Genomic DNA, 22,745 nt, shown 5'->3' on the forward strand with positions numbered 1-22,745 from the left:
ATGCCTGGTGGTGCTCAGGGCTTACTTCCAGCTCTGGGCTGAGGTATCACTCCTGACAGTCTTGGGAGACATATGGGGTGCCAGGGATTGAATCTGGATCAGCCACTTGCAAGATAGATGCCCTACCTATTGTACTATTACTCTAGCCCCTAATTTCATGCTTTATCTTATTCTAATTTTTAGAATATATTTGATAAGTAATTATACATGTTTAAAGTGTCCCATAATTATATACATATATACTATATATGTAACATAAAATGCTCACCACACAGTTAAGTAATATATTCATCATTAATAAAAAGAAAGATGTGAGGGGATGGAAAGGGAGAAGTACATGTTTAAGAGCGAACACACGCTTCTCCAAAGTTGGAGTGAAAATAAGTACACAAAGAATCATAAAACAAGTAAGCAAGATATATGTTCAAGGGAGAACATGGGCTTGAAGAGCAAGCTGCTCTGTAATGTCTGAGGCTGTGACTGGGTTTTTGCAACAATGTGACCAAGCTTTCAGGTGTGTGATGATATGTGATTAAGTGTTTGAATTTGTGTGGTTCCACAGTTGTGTGAAACAGTGTAAACACTATATGGCTCTGAATAGTCATGTATGAAACTGTGCTAACAGGGTACCAGAACCTCTGTAGCTGTGATATTATTTACACTGGAATCTTTTACCTGCTATTCTCTTACTCCCCTTCTCTCTCTCTTTCTCTCTCTCTTCCGCCTCTAGCTCTCTTCCCTCTCTATCCCTCTCCTTTTCCCTCTTTTCATCCTCTCCCTCCCTTTCCCTTCATCCCCTTCTCTCCTTCTTGCCTCACTTTTCTCTCTCCTTGCCTCCCATCTCACATCTGTTCACTTGTTTGTCTTCATTCTACTCTAAATAGTGGCCTTTTTGCTCACTGATCCTTAGCCTGGCATCCAGGAATCACACTCTTTACTTTCCCCTCACAACTCTATCCTTTGAGACCATATACAGCTCCCTGCCCAACCAGGCCCACTTGCACTACACACTCTTTTACTTGGACATGGCATCCTTGATATTCCCTCTCTGCCTCCTAGATTGAATCTTCACTCACAACTGTTACCATTATCTCCCTTAGGGCCAAAGACTTAGAAAGCCCACTATAAGAGGGTCAATGTTAATAGGTCTTCCGTTCTCCGAATTTACTGATGCTTTATTTTTATTTGTATTTTATTGTTAATTGTATAACCCCTGATGGTATTCTTGTCTCAATTCATGGAATTCATTCCTTCAGTTCTGGGGGACCAGGCAGTGCTGAGCATTGAACAGAGCCTCCTACAGACTAAGCATGTGCTCACCTCATTGAGCTATTTCTCCAGCCTCATTGCTTGTTTTTTTTTTGTTATTGTTGTTTTTAATTTTTAGTAGTGAAACACCATGAGGTACAGTTGTAGATTTACAAATTTTTTGTGCTTGGGTTTCAGTTATACAATGATCGAGTACCCATCCCTCCACCAGTGCCCATTCTCCACCACCACTGATCCTAGTATCCCTCCCATCCCCCATACCCCCCTCCCATCCTGCCTCTGTGGCAGGGAATCCCCTTTTGTTCTCTCTCTCCTTTTGGGTGCTGTGGTTTGCAAAAGAGGAGTTGAGTGGCAATCATGTTCGGTCTATAGTCTACTTTCAGCATTCCTGTGACCTGTACTCTGAGAGCTGGGTGTTTATGGATATGGATGTGAAGTACAGTATGGGATCACGGTCCTCCCGTTGTTCATCGATTTGCTCGAGCGGGCCCAGTAACGTCTCCATTGTGAGACTTGGTTGTTACTGTGTTTGGCATATCGAATACACGTCACAGGTAGCTTGCCAGGCTTTGCCGTGCGGGCGAGATACTCTCGGTAGCTTGCCAGGCTCTCTGAGAGGGGCAGAGGAATTGAACTTGGGTCGGCCATGTTGGCTACGTGCAAGGCAAGCGCCCTACACACTGTGCTATCGTTCCAGCCCGAAGTACAGTATGGTAGTCTTGATTAAGGGAAGCTGGGATTTTAAGAAGTGAAACTTCACTCACAACTTTATCAGTATTTAGATACATGCAATTGTATAAAATTGTAGACAAGAAATTCCAGATATATTCAGGGGCATTAAGAAATAAAGTTTAGGGGCTGGAGCAATAACACAGTGGGTAGGGTGTTTGCTGACCTGGGTTCAATTCCCAGCAACCCATATTGTCCCCTGAACATTGCCAGTAGTAATACCTGAATGCAGAGCCAGGAGTAACCCCTGTGCATTGCCAGGTGTGACCCAAAAAGCAAAAAAAAAAAAAGAAGTTTAGGCTTCTGTATCCACTGGAGCTATAGAAACAATAGCTAAAAACACATCCACAAAATGTAGGATGCCTGATCCCATCCCAGACTACTCACATTCCCTAGTAATAATGCCCAATGACATGCACACTATCAATGTTCTAATCACAGAAAACTCTTTGTCTGTTGGTCAGAACAGTCAGCCACAGTCCCGGTCCTGGATCTCCAGGGATTTCCCAGAAGGTTAGTCTGATCACAAAAAGGACTCAGGGAAATCTGAAACTATTTTTTGGGGGGTCACACTCAGCAATGCTTAGGGGTTACTCCTGTCTCTGCACTTAGGAATTACTCCTGGTGGTGTTGAGGGACCATATGGGGACCATATGAAATGTCGGGGATTGAACCGAGGTCAGCTACATGCAAGTACCTGCTGTACTATTGCTCCAGCCCCAAACCTGACACTCTAGACTTGCTGCTCCCCAGTCCCTTTGAGGGCAAAGTCAGTTGCTTCACACCCAGTTTCTCTCTTTCTGCAGGGTTGCACCAGGGAAACCGAATCCTGGTTAAAAGTTTGTCCTTGGACCCTGGTCAGAGCATTGAGCCTCATCCAGAAGGTCCCCAGCGCCTTCGCTCTGACCCAGGACCTCCCACTGAGACCCCTAGCCAGCGTCCTTCACCATTGAAGCGGGCGCCAGGCCCAAAGCCACAGGGTAAGTGGTTTCAGAAAGAAGCAGAAAAATGGCCAGAGAAGGGTCCCAGAACACTGGCCAGATAATGTACACATACTATAATCTCACCCCAGGCCTTTTCTTTACCTGCTTAGACAAAGGTGCAGACTGGGAAGTTGTGCAGAGACATATGGTCTGGCCATGACAGTCACCTCCAGACACATCTTATTGGGATTCCTCTTTGTTCATCTTTTCAGTGCCCCCAAAGCCCAGCTACCTGCAGATGCCCCGGCTGTCCCCTGCACCTGAGCCTATCCCCCCTCCACCATCACGACCATTGCCTGCAGATCCCCGAGTGACCAAGGGTCTGGCCTCCAGAGCAGAGGTCAGCCCCAGTTCTGCAGCGGTATCCTCACTGATTGAGAAATTTGAAAGGTGAGTCTGGTCCCTGGAGGACCCTGTTGGGGTGAGAGTGGGCTTGAAACAAGGAGAATGGTTATAAGACAGTCCTTCAAGTCAAGCTGATACTTTGTTTTCATGTGTGTTCATCACCCACCTCAGAGAACCTGTGATTGTTGCCTTGGATAGGCCAGCCCCTGGACCCAGCCCAGGTTCCACAGAACCAGCCATATTGCCACAACCACCTCTGCAGCCACCAGTGCCCCAGCTCTCCGAGGGTGAGGCCTCCCGCTGCCTATTCCTGTTGGCTCCTGGGCCACGGGATGGTGAGAAGGTGCCCAACCGGGACAGCGGCATTGACAGCATCAGCTCGCCATCCAACAGTGAGGAGACCTGCTTTGTCAGTGATGATGGTCCCCCCGGCCACAGCCTCTGCCCTGGGCCCCCTGCCCTGGCCAGTGCCCCTGTTGCTTTAGCTGATCCCCACCGGCCCAGCTCCCAAGAGGTTGATAGTGACCTGGAGGAAGAGGACGATGAGGAGGAGGAGGAGGAGGAGGATGAGGAGGAAAAGGACAGAGAAATCTCAGTGCCTCTGATGGAGAGACAGGAGTCTGTGGAGGTACTGATTCATGTATACCAAGAGGCAGTTTCATGTGGAGAAACCAGGAGCCTGGCTTTTTATGCTTGGTTCTGCCTCTAACCCAGTGTATCTTGAAATGGGGTTTTGTTTCTATTTTGTGGATAACATATATATATATATATATATATATATATATATATATATATCCTCTTTGGTGTTCTCATACTAAATATAAAAGTAGCAGTCCCCCACTTCATTCCACCTGGCACCATCACTGTGACTACCAGAATTCACAGTTCTAAGTGCCCACCAGGAAAGTTGTTCTTTTATCAGAGATCCTTATGCTTTACCTCAGTTTATCAAATCTTGAAGATTTGAATTGAAGATTTGAATTTGGAGATTTGATTCCTAATTCCCCAGAATTAGGAATCTAATTTAAAGTCTTGTTTCATATAAAAAAAAACCCATTACTCCATAGCTCTGTGACATTGGACAATTTTCTTCCCACTTTTGTCTTAAGCATCTCAGTTTCCCACAAGTCTCAATTTCCTTATTTCCACATTCATAGAGATTTCCTAATGGCATGCCTCTGGAGAAGCATAGAAGCTAGTGACATCCAGAGACTTGAGACTGTGGAGATGAACATGTTGGCAGCAGAAACCTGTTTCTGTGCCCTGGTAGCAAAACACTGATTCCAATGGCATTTTTCCAACTTTTCCACCAGAACCCAACTCAAATATTGTGGCTCAGACCAGAGACTCAACTAATATATGTGTAATGAATAGTAAATTACCAACAGTGATATGTTTATACACTTTTATTTTTTCATGTTTTCCTCATACCCAAATCTTTGCTGACAATGAACTGAGAGGATGAATTAATAACTAACTGGCATTTATAGACTTTTAACCTGTAGTTTGCTATGTTTTATTTATATCAAATTATTTGTCTCAATTACATGTGCCTGTAGATCCTATTATTATCTGTATTTGTGAATAAGTGAACTTAAATATCGAGCTGTTACACAATGCACAAAGGCTAATGAATGGCAGAGCTCAGATCTGAGCCCAGGAAGTCTGATTTCCCAGCCCACATACATAACCATTACATTATACTGAATGGTTGGGTGAATGAAGGCATGCCTTAGAAGTGAGGTGTATCAAACAATGGGAGGTGAAGGGTGATAATAAAAGGACTTATGAGTTTAGAAATGGAGATATGGTTATCTCAGGGTAGAATCGGGCTATATAACATTAAAGTTGCTTGAGAAACATGGGACCTGAGTGAGGGTTAGGGTATAATATAATGGGTTGGTGGTTGCCTCTTCTCCTTTCTAGTTGACCGTGCAACAGAAGGTGTTCCACATTGCCAATGAACTCCTGCAAACTGAGAAGGCCTATGTTTCTAGGCTCCATCTCCTGGATCAGGTGAATGATCTCTCAGGGGTTCTGGGGTCCTGGGACCTAGCATTTTACCTGGAACCTAGCATTTCACTATTAGGACTAAAATCTAGAAGTGAAAAAACCCTTATCTGACATTATCTATCCATGACGCCAACTCTATGACCTCAGGTTTGATCTTTGTATCTTCATTCCTAATCCCTGGAAAACCAAAACCAAACCAGTCCTGACTGCAGCTCTTATTCAGATCCTCAATTTGTGCCAGGCTAAACACCAGAGCCTGAACCTCATTCTAGCTCTGTTCTTGGCCCCAAATTCACTAGAATACCTGAAGGTATTTGCCTGCTTAGTTCATGATTCTATCCTAGCCTTGGTGGCAGTACCTGGCATACAATAGACATACTCAGAAAAGTCTGAAGCCATTTGGATTGGTGCCTTCGACCTCCATCCAGTATGTATCAGTTGCAGAGAATGAGAAAAACAGACATACAAGGAGACAAACACAAGGGTTGTCCCAAGTTTTAGGGTTGCCTGGTGAGCTCATGGCATGACATTTTTTCATACAATATTGCCCCTTCACCCCCATTCCTAACACGAGTTATTGTTTAAGTTGACAGAGAAAGTAAGAAGAATTATTAAGCACATCGGAATTCAGTGTGCATCTGAAGAGCAGAGAGTGGCGTATTTCACATAGTCAATCAGTAGGCATCCTTAAAGTAAAGAGTAAAGTCCAGACAGTTTCATGTTCTATGTTTGCCTATATTACCCTGTACATCTAGAAGATCCAAAATTGTTTTGTTCTGTTCTTTCTTGGGTACATTTTTGCTTGCCCTGTATTCTTTTCTAGGCACATTTTACTTGCTGATCATATTGTAAAAGACCTAAAATGTTTTGCCTAGAGGACTATCCCAATCTTGGGGCTAACGTTAGGGGGACAATTTCCTCACACAGAAAACAAACAAACAAACAAACACTGTTCTCCCTTTGTTCATCAATTTGTTCAAGCGGGCCCAGTAACGTCTCCATTTTGAGACTTGTTCTTACTGTGTTTGGCATATTGAACACGTCATGGGTAGCATGCCTGACTTTGCTGTGCAGGCGAGATACTCTTGGTAGCTTGCCAGGCTCTCCAAGATGGGTGAAGGAATCGAACCCGACTTGGCCGGGCTGGCTGCGTGCAAGGCAAACGCCCTACCGCTGTGCTATCGCTCCAGCCCTCCCCACACAGAAATATTTGTTAAAAGAATGCATCTAATTACAACCTTTCTGACCATGAATCTAATTCTGCCCTTGACCTTGATCTTAACTTCTAATGCCTCTCCCAGGTCCTAACTTTGACAATGTATAGTACAACCCCACATATAAGTTTGAAAATATAGAAACTTGATTCCTTACCTATCTCCTCAGTCTCATGCCTAATGTTGACCCCGGAGTTTACAGATCTATGCAGAAACACTTCCCTAACCTGCAAACTGCTTTTTCTTTAGCCAAGGTCCAAGTTAACTTAACCCTCCTGCCCCTCTCCCACAGGTATTTTGTGCCCGGCTACTGGAAGAAGCTCGAAACCGCAGTTCTTTCCCAGCTGATGTTGTCCATGGCATCTTCTCTAACATCTGCTCCATCTACTGCTTCCACCAGCAATTCCTACTGCCTGAGCTAGAGAAACGTATGGAGGAATGGTGAGAGGCTCCTGTTCACTTGCCTACCAAGTTCAGGGCTGTGTGTGTACTAGGGTTCATTTCTGCCTGTTCTCCTCTATGCCTTTAACAAAAGAATAAGCCTAAGTTTGAGACTCTCCTCTTCCAGTTTATCCTCTTTTTGGTTTCTGGGACACACTTAGAGGTGTTCAGGGGCTACTCCTGGCTCCATGTGGTGGGGTGGAGTGGCTCCATGTGGAGGGGTAGAGCACTTATGCCTGGCAGTCACCCTTATTTTTGCGTTTTGGGTCACACCCAGCGATTCTCAGGAGTTACCTGGCTCTGCACTCAGAAATTACTCCTGGTGGTACTGGGGAAACCATTTGGGATGCCGGGGATTGAACTGGGTTTGCCACGTGCAAGGCAAATGCCCTACCCGCTGTACTATCACTCCAGCCCCTGGCAGTCACCCTTTTAAAGCTTGACAGAGTGTGATTCATTTGTGTCCACAGAATTATCCAGTACAGTGTCAGTAATCAACAATTGAAGTGGCCTTTGCAGTAAAGGGAGGGCAGGGATTACAAAACTTGTCATTCCTGATGTCCAAACAAGGCAGAGTTGGGGTGAGTGGTACACCAGCTCATGCTGAGCCTCTTGGCCTAACTGGACAATAATTGAAACTAGATAGTATTTATGAAGGAATAGACTAGCTGAGAGGTATATTCCAGGACTGAAATGAGAGACAAAAGGGGTAGAGATACTGGGAGACAAGGATTGGCAGGACCATGTCAACCACTGCTGTACACCAGGGACCGCTACCCACGCATTGGAGACATCTTGCAGAAGCTTGCACCCTTCCTCAAGATGTATGGCGAGTATGTGAAGAACTTTGACCGGGCTGTGGAGCTGGTGAATACCTGGACAGAACGCTCCACACAGTTTAAAGTGATTATCCATGAGGTTCAGGTAAGCAGTGAAACTGAATGGGGAGTGAGGGGTGAGGTTTCTAGAGATTCAGTAGGCATTCCTGAGCCAGATATGAACCCTGTGTTTCTTTCTGTCATAGAAGGAGGAAGCCTGTGGCAACCTGACATTGCAGCACCACATGCTGGAACCTGTGCAGCGCATCCCCCGCTATGAGCTGCTTCTCAAAGATTATCTGTTAAAGTTACCCCATGGCTCCCCAGACAGCAAGGATGCTCAAAGTAAGTGCACATATCTGGGTGCGGTCAAGACTTAACTCACTAGAACAACTTTCCATTGTCACATAATTGAGATCCTGAATTACAAAGTAACTCCATACTGACCACATTGATGTTCTGGAGTGAGACTTAGGATGAACCTCCATATTCATTTTTTCCCCAGTTCCATGTTGCTATTTCTACCTGATCACCCAGACTGAATATTCAGATGAGTCTCCTGTCATTATTTATCAACTGGAACTTCAGAATTTGAGGGAACTGCCAGGATTATTCCCCACAGGGAGCCATTCACTCCTGAGATTAAGACCTCAATGTACTTATTCCCTCAACTTGTTTTATAATGAAATTTAATAGTTTTATTTAGGAAGTAGGGAATAAAGGAGTAGGGTAGTGAGAATGTGCTTATTGGGCAATCTTGAAGTTGTTCCAGATCCAAAAAGAAAATGAACCTAAAGCCCTTTTGAACCTGAACCACTAGGCTGAGAGCTCAGATTTCACCAGGCTCAGTCCTCTCTACTGATATCCACAGTTGATCTCCCAGAAAGACTTAATGAAGCCCTGACTTCCCCTCTGCCATGTTTAGAGGTTTACTCATGTCTGCTAGTCACTACCCCAAATGAACCTCCCAGACGATCCTCAAATCTGGACAGAGCACCCAAGGCCAGAGCAATACAGCGGGTAGGGCACTTGCCTTGCTTGGTGGCCGACCAGAGTTCAAGTCCACCAGGTATGATCACTGAGCACAGAGCCAGGGGTAAGCCCTGAGCATAGCTGGGTGTGGTCCACAAACAAAAAAGCTGAGCACCCAGACTGAGCCCCATATTATCTCCTCCCAAGAAGTCTCACAATGGAGACGTTACTGGGCCCGCTTGAGATTTGGATCTCTCTAGACTGAGTTCTCATATAATGAACCACCAGAAGTGGTTTTATTCTGATTCTTCCAGTATGAGTCAGAGAGAATTCTCTAGAGCCTCCCCAACTTTCCTCAGAGTTTCATTTTCATTTATCTCTTAATTTATATTACAGCTATGTCCTTAGGTACAGAGGATAGAGAGGTGAAAAAGACAGATAAGATTTTTAATCTCTGGAGGTGATTGAGTCTGAAAAGTAGACAATAAATAAAATTAATACATATACATTAGAACATTAGGTAAGTGTTATTTGTGATTCAGAGAATATGGAGTGTGAATATGACAGTGACTTTAAATTGGGCTGTCTCTCTAAATGGCAAAATATTTAAGTAAAATATGAATAGAAAGGAGTAACACACATCCTTTTGGGAGCACCTTTTGGGAGGTAACCATAGATATGGAGTTCTTAATTTGAATGGAATGGTGACAGGAGTAGCACTTTGCACATTTTTATTTGTTTTTTACTTTTTGGACTACACCTGGTAGTGCTCAGGGTATTCCTGGCTCTTCACCTTGGGATCACTCCTGGCCAAGCTTAGGGTACCCTATGTGGTACTGGGGATTGAAACCAGGCCAGCCCGCATGCAAAGCAAGTGCCCTTCCAACTATACTATCTCTCTGGCCCTACTTTAGACCTCTCTGGCCCTACTTTAGACCAACAAGAGATCTATTGTTACCTAACCATAACCTAAGTATGGTAGAATGGTAGATAGGGTTAAAGAGAAAGAAGCAACACTTTTATTTGTTTTGAGAGATACTTTATTGCTCAGAGAACCATGTGGGCTAGAGATTGCTTCCTGCATGAAAAGCATATGTTTAACCCATTGAGCTCTCTCCCTTGCTCCAGGAGAGCAGCAGCACTTAGAAGGCTAAGATAAGAAAAATGATTTAATTTTTTGAGATTTATTGAAAATACTGTTAATAAGCATAGCGGGTAGGGTGTTTGCCTTGCACGTAGCTGATCCGGGTTCGATTCCTCTACCCCTCTTGAAAGCCCAGCAAGCTACTGAGAATATTCCGCCCACATGGAAAAGCCTGGCAAGCTACCCATGATATATTCGATATGCCAAAAACAGTAACAACAAATCTCACAATGGAGATGTTATCAGTGCCCACTCGAGCAAATCGATAAACAATGGGAGGACAGTGCTACTGTTAATAATGGCTTCTCATGCACATAATTCCAACATAACACCCATCACCATTGTACCCACATACCTTCCTCAAGGATTCCAACATCCTTCCTCTCAACCACCGACCCACAATCTATTTGTGTGAAACATTTTCCCCATTATGTTGCCTTTGGACTTTTGTTTGCTGTGAGTCTATAAGTCTCACATGTGAGAAAAATATTTCTGTATCTTCTAAGGGAAGGGATTTTATTTGGAGTGGATAGGCCTGGGAAAGTTTGGGAAACTTTTGGGGGTTGTTTTTCTGTTTATGTGCTTGTTTTCTTAATTGCTTTTGAGAGTAGTGAAAGAAAACTCACTAAAATTTACCATACCTTGTTGAAATTATATGCATGAAAAAACAATATTAGTTATATTGTAAACCAAAAAATCTCAATCAATAAAAAATTAAATATTAAAAAATAAAGTTTATCACACATGCAAGAAATGGTCCATAGGTTAGTACTCAGAGGAATAAAGACCTGCCACGGAAAGGGGAAATGGGTTTTTTGATTTATTTGTGTTTTGGTCACACCTGACGATGCTCAGAACTTACTCCTGGCTCTGTGCTCAGGAATCACTCCTGGTGGTACTTATGGGATCATATGGGGTGCCAGGGCTTGAATCTCTGTCAGTTGTACACAAGGCAAGTGCCCTACCTGCTGTACTATTGCTCTACCTCTGCATGGAAAGGTTTTGATCAGGATAACTTGGGGAGCAGAAAGGGAGCCAAAAAACAAGTTTGATGCCTTTCACATTAATCTAAGTAAGAAAAAATAACACAAGTGATAAAAGTTGGCTTGATCGAGGATGGTATTAATATAAGTAGTGAGAAATGTCAATGAAGACATATTATACTTGGAAGTCAGACTGAAAACACTAGTGTGGCTTGGGGAGAAAGTCAAAAATGACTTGCAGATTGGGGGCTGGTGGTTATGATTCCTGAGATGAACTTTGATTTTGGACATGTTTAAAGTAAGCTGCCAGATGGCATGTTAGATCTTGAGTATTACCAGGTTGCCTGAGTATTCCCAAGCAACAAAACAGGAGTAGTCCCTAAGTACTGCTGGGTAAGACCTCCCACAAAAAAAATAGAATCCCAGGAATGGAGATTTAGGTGTCATTGGCACATAGCATTCAAAGTCACAAACAGGATAATGGGCATGAGAGATAGTACTGCTGGTAGGGTGCTTGTCTTGCACTTGGCCAACTGGGTTCTGTTATTCCCAGCATCCCACATGGTCCCGTGAGCACCTCCAGGAATGATCCAGAGTGCAAAGCCAGGAGTCATCACTGAGCTTTTCCAGGCGTGGTCCCAAAACAAAAACAAAACAAAAACCAAAGACAAGGAGCAGGCCACAAATACTAAGTATATAAGGTGTAAATGAACAAGAAAAGTGGACAGGGCCAGAGCTAAGTGAGATGGAATCAGCAATGGAGACTTAAGAGGATAAGCCCTAAAGTAGCAAGAGGAAAGACAGAGAATGTTGGGTCTTGAAAATCACAAGAATCAGAATTGGACAGTTGTGTTCATTGTTATGTCTACTTCCCAAAATGAGCCCTCTCCTTCCAATTAGATGGCGTTCTTTGCTACCAAGCCTCAACCCCTGGAAAGAAACAAAACCCTATAAAGTTTCAGAGTTGAAAAACACCATATAATAAGAACATTCCTTCCCCAAGGGAATGCTCCTATTCAGATGTCAGGATGTGTTACATAGCCTAATTCTCTAGAAGCAGCCTCCATGCTGAGTCTCTGGGATGAGCCCATGGACTAACATCTCCAATCTGAAGCCTCAGACTGAACCACTCTGAAGTCTCATTCATAGATTCCCCCACACTAAGTTTAAGAATGGTACAAAAAAGAACCCGAGCATAGTAAACTCATTTGGGGCTGATTTTATTTTTTTATTGCTTGTTTTGGAGCCACACCTGGTGATGCTCAGGAATACTCCTGGTGGTTCTCAGGGGACCAGCCCAGAAGACTACCTTCACTCCAGCCCCTCACCCCTCACACCAGTTTTCTCAAATTAAGTCACCAGAATAACCCTCTAGAATGCTCTCCCTATCCTCAACTCTCAGTATCAAAGCACTCAACTTGAAGTCCGAGAAGGAAATTCCTCCAGTACAAACTCCTCGGCCACCATTCTGTAGATGGGTATTACCAAACTGAGTAGCCAAAGTATCCCCATTTATTGTCCCCCAGACCAAGACTTCTTGCTTGAGCCCCCCCAAAACAACTCTCCAGATCCATTCCACAGACCAATACCATTGAACCTCCAGGCTGGATTGTGAACCACACTCTATTGTGAAACCCAAGTACTGAGACTGAGCTGCCTGAATTGAGCTCCAAATAGTCTCCAGATTATAATTTCCGTAGCCCAAGTCTCCCAGACTCAGGATCTATTTTCTCTTCCACTCACTGAATGCTAAGCCTAATAATGCCCTAATTTGTCCTCCAAACTGAGTTACCTATATCAGGATCTAAGTATGAAGATTGAACCCAGGGTGTCATAGATGTATTCTGCCACTGAGTTATACTCTCCAGTCCCTAAACTTCGTCTGATCTTCCCAGCCTCAACTTGCAGAAAGAATCCCACTGCCTGAGGTCACCCCATTCTGCTTCCCAGACGTGAATTCACATACTGAGATTCTCAGGATGGGTTCATGAGAATGAAGACTGAGTTCATACTAAAATCTGAGGACATCTCACAGACACAGTGATTGTTGAAACTTTATGTCCTCTAATTGGAGTCCCCAGAAAAGCCTCTAGTCTCATTTCCCCATTTAGTGCACAGGAACTCTAGAGAATCCCATGTTCATATTGAGCTTCCAGGACTGCATTCTGCAGTCTTACCTCCCTACCTGAGTCCCTAGTATGACAGTCTCAAACTGCAATTCCCCAAATGACCTCCCTCAACTAGACCCCCAGAGAGTTTCTAGAACTATCTGATCTGGATAGAGTCCATTTTACTACTTACACATCACTTGACAAGTTGTTTAGCCTGTGGGTCGTAGTTTACTTATGTATAAAACTGGGATTATAATGAAACCTATTTTAGATGAGATAATGAAGGTAAAGCTTTTAGACACAGTAAAGGCTAATACATGTTAGCTCTCTTTAATTATTCAATTTCCTGGCTAAACCCTCCACTCTGACTGCCTTCTAACTGCCATTCTAACTCCCCAAGGGGTTAGTGTGGTAGCACAACAGGTAGGGCATTTGTCTTGAATGTAGGTGACCTGGGTTTGATTCCTGGCATCCCATATAGTCCCCCATGTCTGCAAGGAGTTATCCCTGGATGCAGAGCCAGAAATAAACCCTGGGGCTGGAGTGATAGTACAGCGGGTGGGGCGTTTGCCTTGCATGCGGCCGACCTGGATTCGATTCCCAGCATCCCACATGGTCCCCTGAGCACCGCCAGGAGTAACCCCTGTGCATCGCTGGGTCTGACCCAAAAAGCAAAACAAACAAACAAAAAACAGAAATAAACCCTGACTGCTGCCAGGTATGGCAAAAAAGTAAAATCAGCCCCAAATTAGTCTACTAAACCTGAGTTCTTTTTTTATGTACCATAATTCCTTACCCTGAGTCTACAGAAATGAATGTCGTATCCTAAGCTTAGCCTACTGAACTTACAGGTGAAACTTCCTTAATATACTCCTCAATCTGATGTTCTGATATGCTTAGAATAAGAATTTCTGAATCAAAGCCAGCTAGAGCTCAGCATCTCCAGTTTAAGATATTAAGATGACTTCCCCTTTTTTACCCTCTTAGAATAAAATCTCCCAGCAGAACCTCTAGTACCTCTAGATCTGAGCCCCACTGAATCATATCTTTGGTTTTTCAGATCAACTTCTCAATACCTATATCCTAAACTCAGTTATGGAGCATGGCATTAGACTGACCACTTAAGTTGGCCAAGTTTGGGTAATTCCTAGCTTTAATGCCTGCCCTGAGCCTAAGACTGGTCTTTGAATTAAGATCCTACACTGCCAATTCCAAACCAGTACCTCCAAAACATCTAAATCAAGCTTGAACACCAAACTTCCCAAATTACATTCCCACGGTAAACTACTTAATGAAAGCCTAGACTGGCAACCCATACTGAATTCCCAGGCAGAATCTTCACACACTGGACTTTTGGAAGTGCCCATCTATACCCCACACAGGACAACTTTACATAGTACCTTTTATTTTATTTTTTAATTAAAATTATTGGAATTTTATTACTTGTGTTATGTCATAAATTCTGGATTTACTTACTAACACATGAATCTTGTCTTTTTGGGTTTTTTGTTTGTTTTTTATTAGTGAAACACCATGAGGTATAGTTGTAGACTTTCGTGCTTGGATAACAGTTATACAATGATCCCTCCACCAGTGCCCATTCTCTACCACCAATGATCCCAGTAGCCCTCACACCCACCCATCTCCCCTCATTCCGCCCCGCCTCTGTGGCAGGACATTCCCTTTTGCTCTCTCTTTCCTTTAGGGTGTTGTGGTTTGCAGTAGAGGTATTGAGTGGCCATCGTGTTCGGTCTATAGTCTACTTTCAGCACACATCTCACATCCCGAGCAAATCCTCCAAACACCCTTTACTTGGTATTCTTTTATCTACCTGAGCTGCCTTATTCCCCAGCACCTGATGCCAGTTTCCAAGCCATGGAGCAGACCTTCCGGTACTTATCTCAACTATTTTGGGTGTTCATCTCCCATTCTGTTACTTTATTCTGTTACCCAGATGAGTGCAGTCTTTCTGTCTTTCCCTCTCTTTCTGACTCATTTCACTTAGCATGATACTTTCCATGTAGAACCACTTGTATGCAAATTTCATGACTTCATCTCGTCTAAGAGCTGCATAGTATTCCATTGTGTAGATGTAACAAAGTTTCTTTAACCAGTCACCTGTTCTCGGGCACTCAGGTTTTTTTCCCAGATTTTGGCTACTGTGAACAGTGCAGCAATGAACATACAAGTGCAGATGTAATTTCGACTGCACTTTTTTGCCTCTCCAGGATATATTCCCAGGAGTGGTATTGCTGGGTCAAATGGAAGCTCGATTTCTAATTTTTTGAGAATCGTCCATACTGTTTTCCAAAACGGCTGAACCAGTCGGCATTCCCACCAGCAGTGAAGGAGGGTCCCGTTCTCGCCACATCCACACCAGCACCAGTTGCTTTTCTTCTTTTGGATGTGGGTCAGTCTCTGTGGTGTGAGATGATATCTCATTGTCGTTTTGATCTGCATCTCCCAGATGATTAGTGATGTAGAGCATTTTCTCATGTACCTTTTAGCCATTCAGGTTTCTTCTACAAGAAAGTTTCTGTTCATTTCGTCTCCCCATTTTTTGATGGGGTTGGACGTTTTCTTCTTGTGGAGTTCAACCAGTGCTTTGTATATATATCCTTGATATCAACCCCTTATCAAATGGGTATTGGGTGAATGTCTTTTCCCATTCTGTAAACTGTCTTTGTATTTTGGTCACTGTTTCTTTTGAGGTGCAGAAGCTTCTTAGTTTAAGATAGTCCCATATGTTTATCTCTGTTTTCACTTGCTTGGCCAGTGGCGTGTCATCTTTGAAGATGCCATTAGCTTCAATGTCGTGGAGGATTTTGCCAACCTTGTCTTCAATGTACCTTATGAATTCCGGTCCGATGTTGAGGTCTTTAATCCATTTTGATTTTACTCTTGACCATGGTGTTAGGTAGAGCTCTGAGCCCATTTTTTTTGCATGTAGCTGTCCAGTTTTGCCAGCACAAGTTGTTAAAGAGGCTTTAAAGCTCCACTTAACATTTCTTTCTCCCTTATCAAAGATTAGATGATCATATATGTCAGGGGGTGTTGTCAGTATATTCAACCCTGTTCCATTGGTCTGCGGCTCTGCCTTTGTTCCAGTACCATGCTGTTTTAAGATCATATACCACGACCAAGTGGGATTCATCCCAGGGATGCAAGGATGGCTTAACATTTGGAAATCAATCAAAATAATCCATCATATCAACAAAAGATAAAAAGCATATGATCATATCAATGGATGCAGAGAAAGCATTTGACAAGATCCACCACCCATTTATGATGAAAACCCTCGCCAAAATGGGTATAGAAGTGACTTTCCTCAATATAGTCAAAGCCATCTACCACAAACCTATGGCAAGCATCATCCTCATTGGGGAAAAACTAAGAGCCTTCCCTCTAAGATCAGGGATGAGTCAAGGATGTCCACTCTCTCCATTTCTGTTCAATATAGTAGTGGAAGTACTTGCAGTAGCGTTTAGACAAGAAAAAGATATTAAGGGCATTCAATAGGAAAGGAAGAAATCAAGTTCTCACTATTTGCAGATGATATGATACTATATTTAGAAAACCCTAAAACCTCTACCAAGAAACTCCTAGAAACAATAGACTTGTATAGTAAAGTTGCAGGCTATAAAATCAATACCCAAAAGTCCATGGCTTTCCTATATGCAAATAACGAGAGAGAAGAAAGTGACATGTAAAAAGCAATCCCATTCATAATCATGCCTCAGAAAATCAAGTACCTAGGAATCAGCTTAACTAAGGACGTAAAAGACCTCACAAAGAAAACTACAAAATGCTACTTCAGGAAATAAAAGAGGGCACGAGGAAATGGAAAGATATCCCCTGCTCATGGATTGGAGAATTAACATTGTCAAAATGGCAATATTCCCCAAAGCATTTTACAAATTCAATGTGATCCCTATAAGGATACCCATGACATTCTTTAAAGAAATGGAGCAAACACTCCTGAAATTCATATGGAACAATAAGCACCCACGAATAGCTAAAGCATTTCTTGGGAAAAAGAAAATGGGAAAAATCAACCTCCTCAACCTCAAACTGTACTACAAAGCAGTACATAGTCCCTTTTAGCTAGCAAAACTTCTAAACTTAGCCCAGCAGCATAGGCAGCATAGCTTTTGTTTGTTTGTTTGTTTGTTTGTTTGTTTTTGGGCCACACTTGGCAGTGCTCAATGTTTACTTCCTGAGTCTTTGCCCAGGGAACAGTCCAGGCAGGACTCGGGGGGACCATATGGAGTGCCAGGGATTGAACTTGGGTTGACTACATGTAAGGCAAGCACTTTACCCACTTTACTACTGCTTTGGTCTCTAAATATTTAGAGTTATATTTTCTAAGTGGGAAAGTCAGCACTATACAGGGTCAGGAACAGTACAGCTATAGCTGTGATTTGTTTATGTATATAAATGTCGAGAGATTTATTTCTATTTTTACCTCTGGTGATACCTGGTCACTATAGGAAATATGGAAATTACAGAAAATTCGAGATATGGGGGAAAATGATCTCTGATACCATACCCTATAAAATAAGCATGGGAAACATTTTTTTTTAAATTTATTTATTTATTTATTGAATCACCATGGGAAAGGTTACAAAGCTTTCAGGTTTAGGTCTCAGTCATGCAAATATCAAGCACATTTCCCTTTACCAAAACTTATTTTTTACCATGAAGAACCCCAATAAAACCCCACCTCCCACCCCTCCCAGTCCCTGTGGGGCAGATGAATTCTAGTTAACACTCTATCTGCTTTGATTAGATTCATTGTTTCAATAAAAGATTCACCACTATTATTTAGAGTTTACCCCCCCCCCCCCCGAATCAGACATGCTGACAAAGCATTGTGAAGTGATTTGCTTTCTACAGCTGGGTTCAAGAATTATATGTTGGTTTTGGATTTCTGCTATTTTACTTATTGACCCTGGAAGTATTTCTACTGAAAGTCAGATAGTTAAGAAATTGGTTTCTGTGCTCTGGAGTCGTGGCCGTGCTGGAGAGCCGCTCGTGGGGGGCAACTGGTAGCCTCGGTAGGGCGTGAAGGGCGGACTGAAACACCCCCCTTCCCATGAGGTTTTAGTCGCCCCCAGTCCCCCGGCTCATACCTGCTGTCCACAAGGCTCGCATGGGAAACATTTAAACATAGATTCTTTCTGGTATTTTTAATACATGTCTACTTGTAAAATTGAGATCCTTTGGTATATATACATTTGTGTTCATTTTCTTTACATTTGTATCCTTAAAACATCATAATCATTTCCCAGATTATAAAATCCTACAAAAGCATAGGTTATCAAGATTGATTATTTTATGAATGCACATTCATTCTTGAACAACTTTTGTCTCTGGTTTGACACTTTTATATAAACTACAACAATGGAAGTATATTCGTTTTGTTTATTCTTGTTCGGTGGCCACACCTGGCAGTACCTGTAGGCTACTCCTGTCTCTGAGCTTGAAGGTTGTTCCCTTCAGTGCCCAGGCAACCAAGTGGTGGCAGAGATTGAACCTGGGCCTTCCTCATGCAAAGCATGTGCTCAGCCCATTCAGCTATCTCCCCAGCTCATGAAAGTGTATTTATACATAGTAATTATATAGATTCACATATCTATAATTGTTGAGACAAAGGGTATCTTTGTTCCTTTATATTATTTATTATAAAAGTAACATTCACTCTAAGAAATATAGAAAAATTCAATCATATCAAAAGAGGGCAACAGAAATGATGCATAATCCCTTCTTTCAGTATAGTTTGTTACATATGGGTATTTTCCGGGGCCAGAGAGATAGTGCATTGGAAAGGTGCCTGCCTTCCATGTATGACCAACCTGGGTTTGATCCCTGGCATCCCTATGCCCTGATCATCGCTGGGTGTGGTCCCAAAACCAAAAAATAGGAGATAAAATATAAAACCATTGATTAATAAAATAACAGAATTTTTTAAAGATATGGGTGAATCTTGTTATGTTTACATCTTATTCACTAACAATTATTCCATGTGTTTTGATTCTGTTATTGTGGCTTTGAAAGTTTCTTGTTTTAAGTGATACTGCTATGGAATCTATGAGACTTATGCTTTCTGAGCTGGGGAGGTAGTGGTCAACCAGAAAGTGGTATTCAGGAAGCAAAGAAAGTTCCAAGAACCTCTTTTCTATCTCATTTGACTCCTCACTGTCTGTCTGTAGAGTCTCTGGAGCTGATAGCCACAGCAGCAGAACACTCTAACGCTGCCATCCGCAAAATGGTGAGTGGCCCTTTTAGCCCCTTGCCTTCTGTGACTGCTTACTTATGATATCTCTGTTCTGGGGAGAACTTATGACTCACACACATCTAAGAAGAGGCCAATACCACAACCCTGCCTTTTGCTGTCTCCTGCCAGGAACGGATGCACAAGCTGCTGAAAGTGTATGAGCTGTTAGGGGGTGAGGAAGACATTGTTAGCCCTACCAAAGAGCTCATAAAAGAAGGCCATATCCTTAAGCTGTCAGCCAAGAATGGGACCACTCAAGACCGATACCTCATACTAGTAGGTGCTATGTGTGGGGTTGTGGGTAGACTCTGCTCCCTCACTGACAAATTAATCTGATCATTTTTTATATTTACCTCTTAATGATCACTTCCATATTAACTCATTGTATTTTCACTACTACACAAAAAATTTGGGGTGGCATAGGGTGAAGGAGTTGGGCCACACCCAGAGCTGCTCAGGAGTTATCCTGGCTCTGTTCCTGGTTCACACCTGGTGGTGTTTAGGGGACTATTTGCAATGCAGGGGATTAAACCAGGATTAGCCACATGCTAGCCAATCACTTTAACCCCTGTACTGTCTCTCTGGCCCAACACTAGGAATTTTTCATCTGTTTAGGATGGGGCCGGGGGGGAGGAGTTAGGGGGCGTGGTTTGGGCCTCACCCAGCAGTGCTGAGGGCTTACTCCTGTCTCTGTGTTCAGGGATAACTCCTGGTGGGGTTTGGGAAACTATATGTGGTATTGGGGATCAAAGCTGGATCAGCCCCATGCAAGTGCCTTACCTGCTGTAATAACTCTGACCCCTCTATAGTTAATTTAACTGAGAAAAAACTGACTACCCAACTCGGAAGTGATTCCCCATACCTAGGCTTTTTTTGCAAACTTTGTTCTCAATAGGGGCTATGTTATTTTGCGGGGTAGGGCCACACCTAGTGGTGCTCAGGAGTTACTCCTGGCTCTGTATTCAGGGGTCACTCCTGTTGGTACTGTTGGTACTCTAGGGACCTTATGTAGCGCAGGAGATTGAATCAAAGTTGGCATATACAAGACCAAGTGCCATGTCCTGTAGGATTCCTCTGGCTTTTGGCCTATGTTGTTTCCACATATTGAAGCAGTGAAGATTCCATGAAGACTAAAAGTGTAACCCCAACCACCCCATATCTTCCACACATATGTATCAAACCTTTTTCTTCCTAGTTCAACGACCGCCTCCTTTACTGCGTGCCCAGGCTGCGGCTCCTTGGCCAGAAGTTTAGCGTGCGGGCACGCATTGATGTAGATGGAATGGAGGTAAGCACCAGAAGGCGGGAAAGAGGGACCTGAAGTGGGACCTTTGTGATGAGGAGCAAAGGCATTCTTACTCTGACCCTGAGAGGGAAGGGTCCTTTTGAACTCAGTGTACCTTTTTCTCCATTCAGCTAAAGGAAAGCTCCAACCTCAATCTGCCTCGGACCTTTCTGGTGTCAGGAAAGCAGCGCTCCCTGGAGCTCCAGGCCAGGTATTTACCTCTACTTCCTTCCAGTCCTTTGTTGTATCTGAAAGAATACACTGAAGGATTGTAGGCCTAGCCTATCTCTCTAGGGAAGAATGGCTCCAAAGTTATGACAGAAAAATTTCACCATAGATGAATGCTTGCTTTTCTGATGGATTTTATTAGAGGAGATGAAAGAATGGAATATTAATATGAACATGAATAAGAGCAACACAAATGGTGTATTATAGATTTCAAAGATTTAAGAAAATGCTAACCAAAATCAATTCTTACTCATTGATGAGAGCCTAATTTGATAAAAAAAAATAAGCACTAAAAGACATTTATAAGACAATAGGGAAAACCTGAATGTGAACTGAGCCTTAGATAAAAGGTGAATTATTGCTCCTTTCAGCTATCACAATAGGCATGCCAAGCATTTAATAGCACCATATCTAAAATTTATTTTTAAATTATCCACCAAAAGGAATATATATGTATATGCATAGAAAACAGATATATGTACATATATTAGCATATATATAGAAATAACTATGATAAAATGTTACTTTGGGGCATCTATAAAGTCGTTCTATATGTATTGCATTTGTGCTATCCTGGTTGCTTTTCATATAATGCCCAACAATTTAGCAAAGTGGATTTTAGAGCTAGCCTCTATTTGGATGATTATAATATCTAACATATAATGAAGTCTTGGTGGCAGAGAAATAGTGCAGGGATTAAGGCCTTGTGTGCAGTTAGTTATCCGTGGTTCAATTGCAGGCACCACTGAGCACCGCCAGTAGTAATTCCTGAGCATAGAGCAAGAAGTAAGCCTGTGCCCAGAACAAAAAAAAAAAAAAAGATTTGGTCTTGTGAAGGCACTTTTTTGTTTGTTTTGAGGCTACAAGGGCAGTGCACAGAGCTTAGTCTTGACTCTGGGTAGTACCATGTTCTGAGCACCTGAGTGCCTTACAGCTTTACTATGTCTCCAGCATAGACAGGCACTGTTTTAAGCTATTTTATTCTGGTTTGGGGGCCACAATAGTAGTACTAAGGTGGTGCTCCTTGCTTGGTGTTTCGAGGTCACTTCCTGTGGTGATCAGGGGACCATGTGATACCAGGGATCAAAATTGGGCCTCTGCCATGCATATACACTAGCCCACTAGCCCTTTGAACTTCTCCCTGGTCTTGTTTTAGTTTTTAAAAAATTTAATGCATCACAATCACTTGTATCACTTGTCATCCTGTTGCTCATCGATTTGCACGATTTGCTCGAGCAGGCACCAGTAACGTCTCCATTTGTCCGTGTCATGTGCTAGCGTAGCCCAACGGTGTATTGGGGGCTCTTTCAGGGTCAGGGGAATGAGGCCCATTATTGTTACTGTTTTTGTCATATCAAATACATCACGGGTAGTTTGTCAGGCTCTGTCATGCGGGCGAGATACTCTCGGTAGCTTGCCAGGCTTTCCAAGAGGGACGGAGGCTTTTTGGGAGAAATACAGGAAATACTGCATTGCTCTCTTCCTGGAGCTTTGGTTTAGAGTCTCTGGATCTTGCCATTGATGAGATTACTTGGCGCCAGGGGCAGTTTATGGGTGTGACTGGAAAATGGGGGATCCCACTCAATGCCTCTTTTGCAAACCACAACACCCAAAAGGAGAGAGAGAGAGAGAGAGAGAGAGAGAGAGAGAGAGAGAGAGAGAGAGAGAGAAAAGGGAATGCCCTGCCACAGAGGCAGGGTGGGATGGGGGAAATGGGGGTGGGAAGGATACTGGGACCCGTGGCGGTGGAAAATGGGCACTGGTGGAGGGATGGGTACTTGATGATTGTATAACTGAAACCCAAGCACAAAAATTTTTAAGTCTACAACTGTACCTCATGGTGTTTCACTAATAAATTTTTTTTAAATGGGGCATCTAAATGGAAGAGGTCCAGTCCTGATCCAAGCACGGACCCACTCCTGATCTCAGTCAC

At 43.0% G+C, this 22,745-nt stretch overlaps 1 protein-coding gene across 2 annotated transcripts in view; it reads left to right on the forward strand.

The window, feature by feature from the left end:
- Positions 1-22,745, forward strand: part of FGD1 (FYVE, RhoGEF and PH domain containing 1) — a 44,287-nt gene that overhangs the window by 12,411 nt on the left and 9,131 nt on the right. The window contains exons 2-12 of one of the 2 annotated variants that reach the window (XM_056129975.1): positions 2,805-2,978; positions 3,194-3,371; positions 3,498-3,954; positions 5,253-5,342; positions 6,846-6,994; positions 7,762-7,918; positions 8,019-8,157; positions 19,235-19,293; positions 19,429-19,575; positions 20,495-20,587; positions 20,716-20,795. In XM_056129975.1, the coding sequence (XP_055985950.1) occupies positions 2,805-2,978; positions 3,194-3,371; positions 3,498-3,954; positions 5,253-5,342; positions 6,846-6,994; positions 7,762-7,918; positions 8,019-8,157; positions 19,235-19,293; positions 19,429-19,575; positions 20,495-20,587; positions 20,716-20,795 (1,723 nt within the window). The remainder of the gene's footprint in view (positions 1-2,804; positions 2,979-3,193; positions 3,372-3,497; positions 3,955-5,252; positions 5,343-6,845; positions 6,995-7,761; positions 7,919-8,018; positions 8,158-19,234; positions 19,294-19,428; positions 19,576-20,494; positions 20,588-20,715; positions 20,796-22,745) is intronic. The other variant, XM_056129976.1, reaches the window with a different exon arrangement.

Source organism: Sorex fumeus, unplaced genomic scaffold (genome assembly GCF_029834395.1).
Source record: "Sorex fumeus unplaced genomic scaffold, SorFum_2.1 ptg000073l, whole genome shotgun sequence".
NCBI classification, from domain to species: domain Eukaryota; kingdom Metazoa; phylum Chordata; class Mammalia; order Eulipotyphla; family Soricidae; genus Sorex; species Sorex fumeus.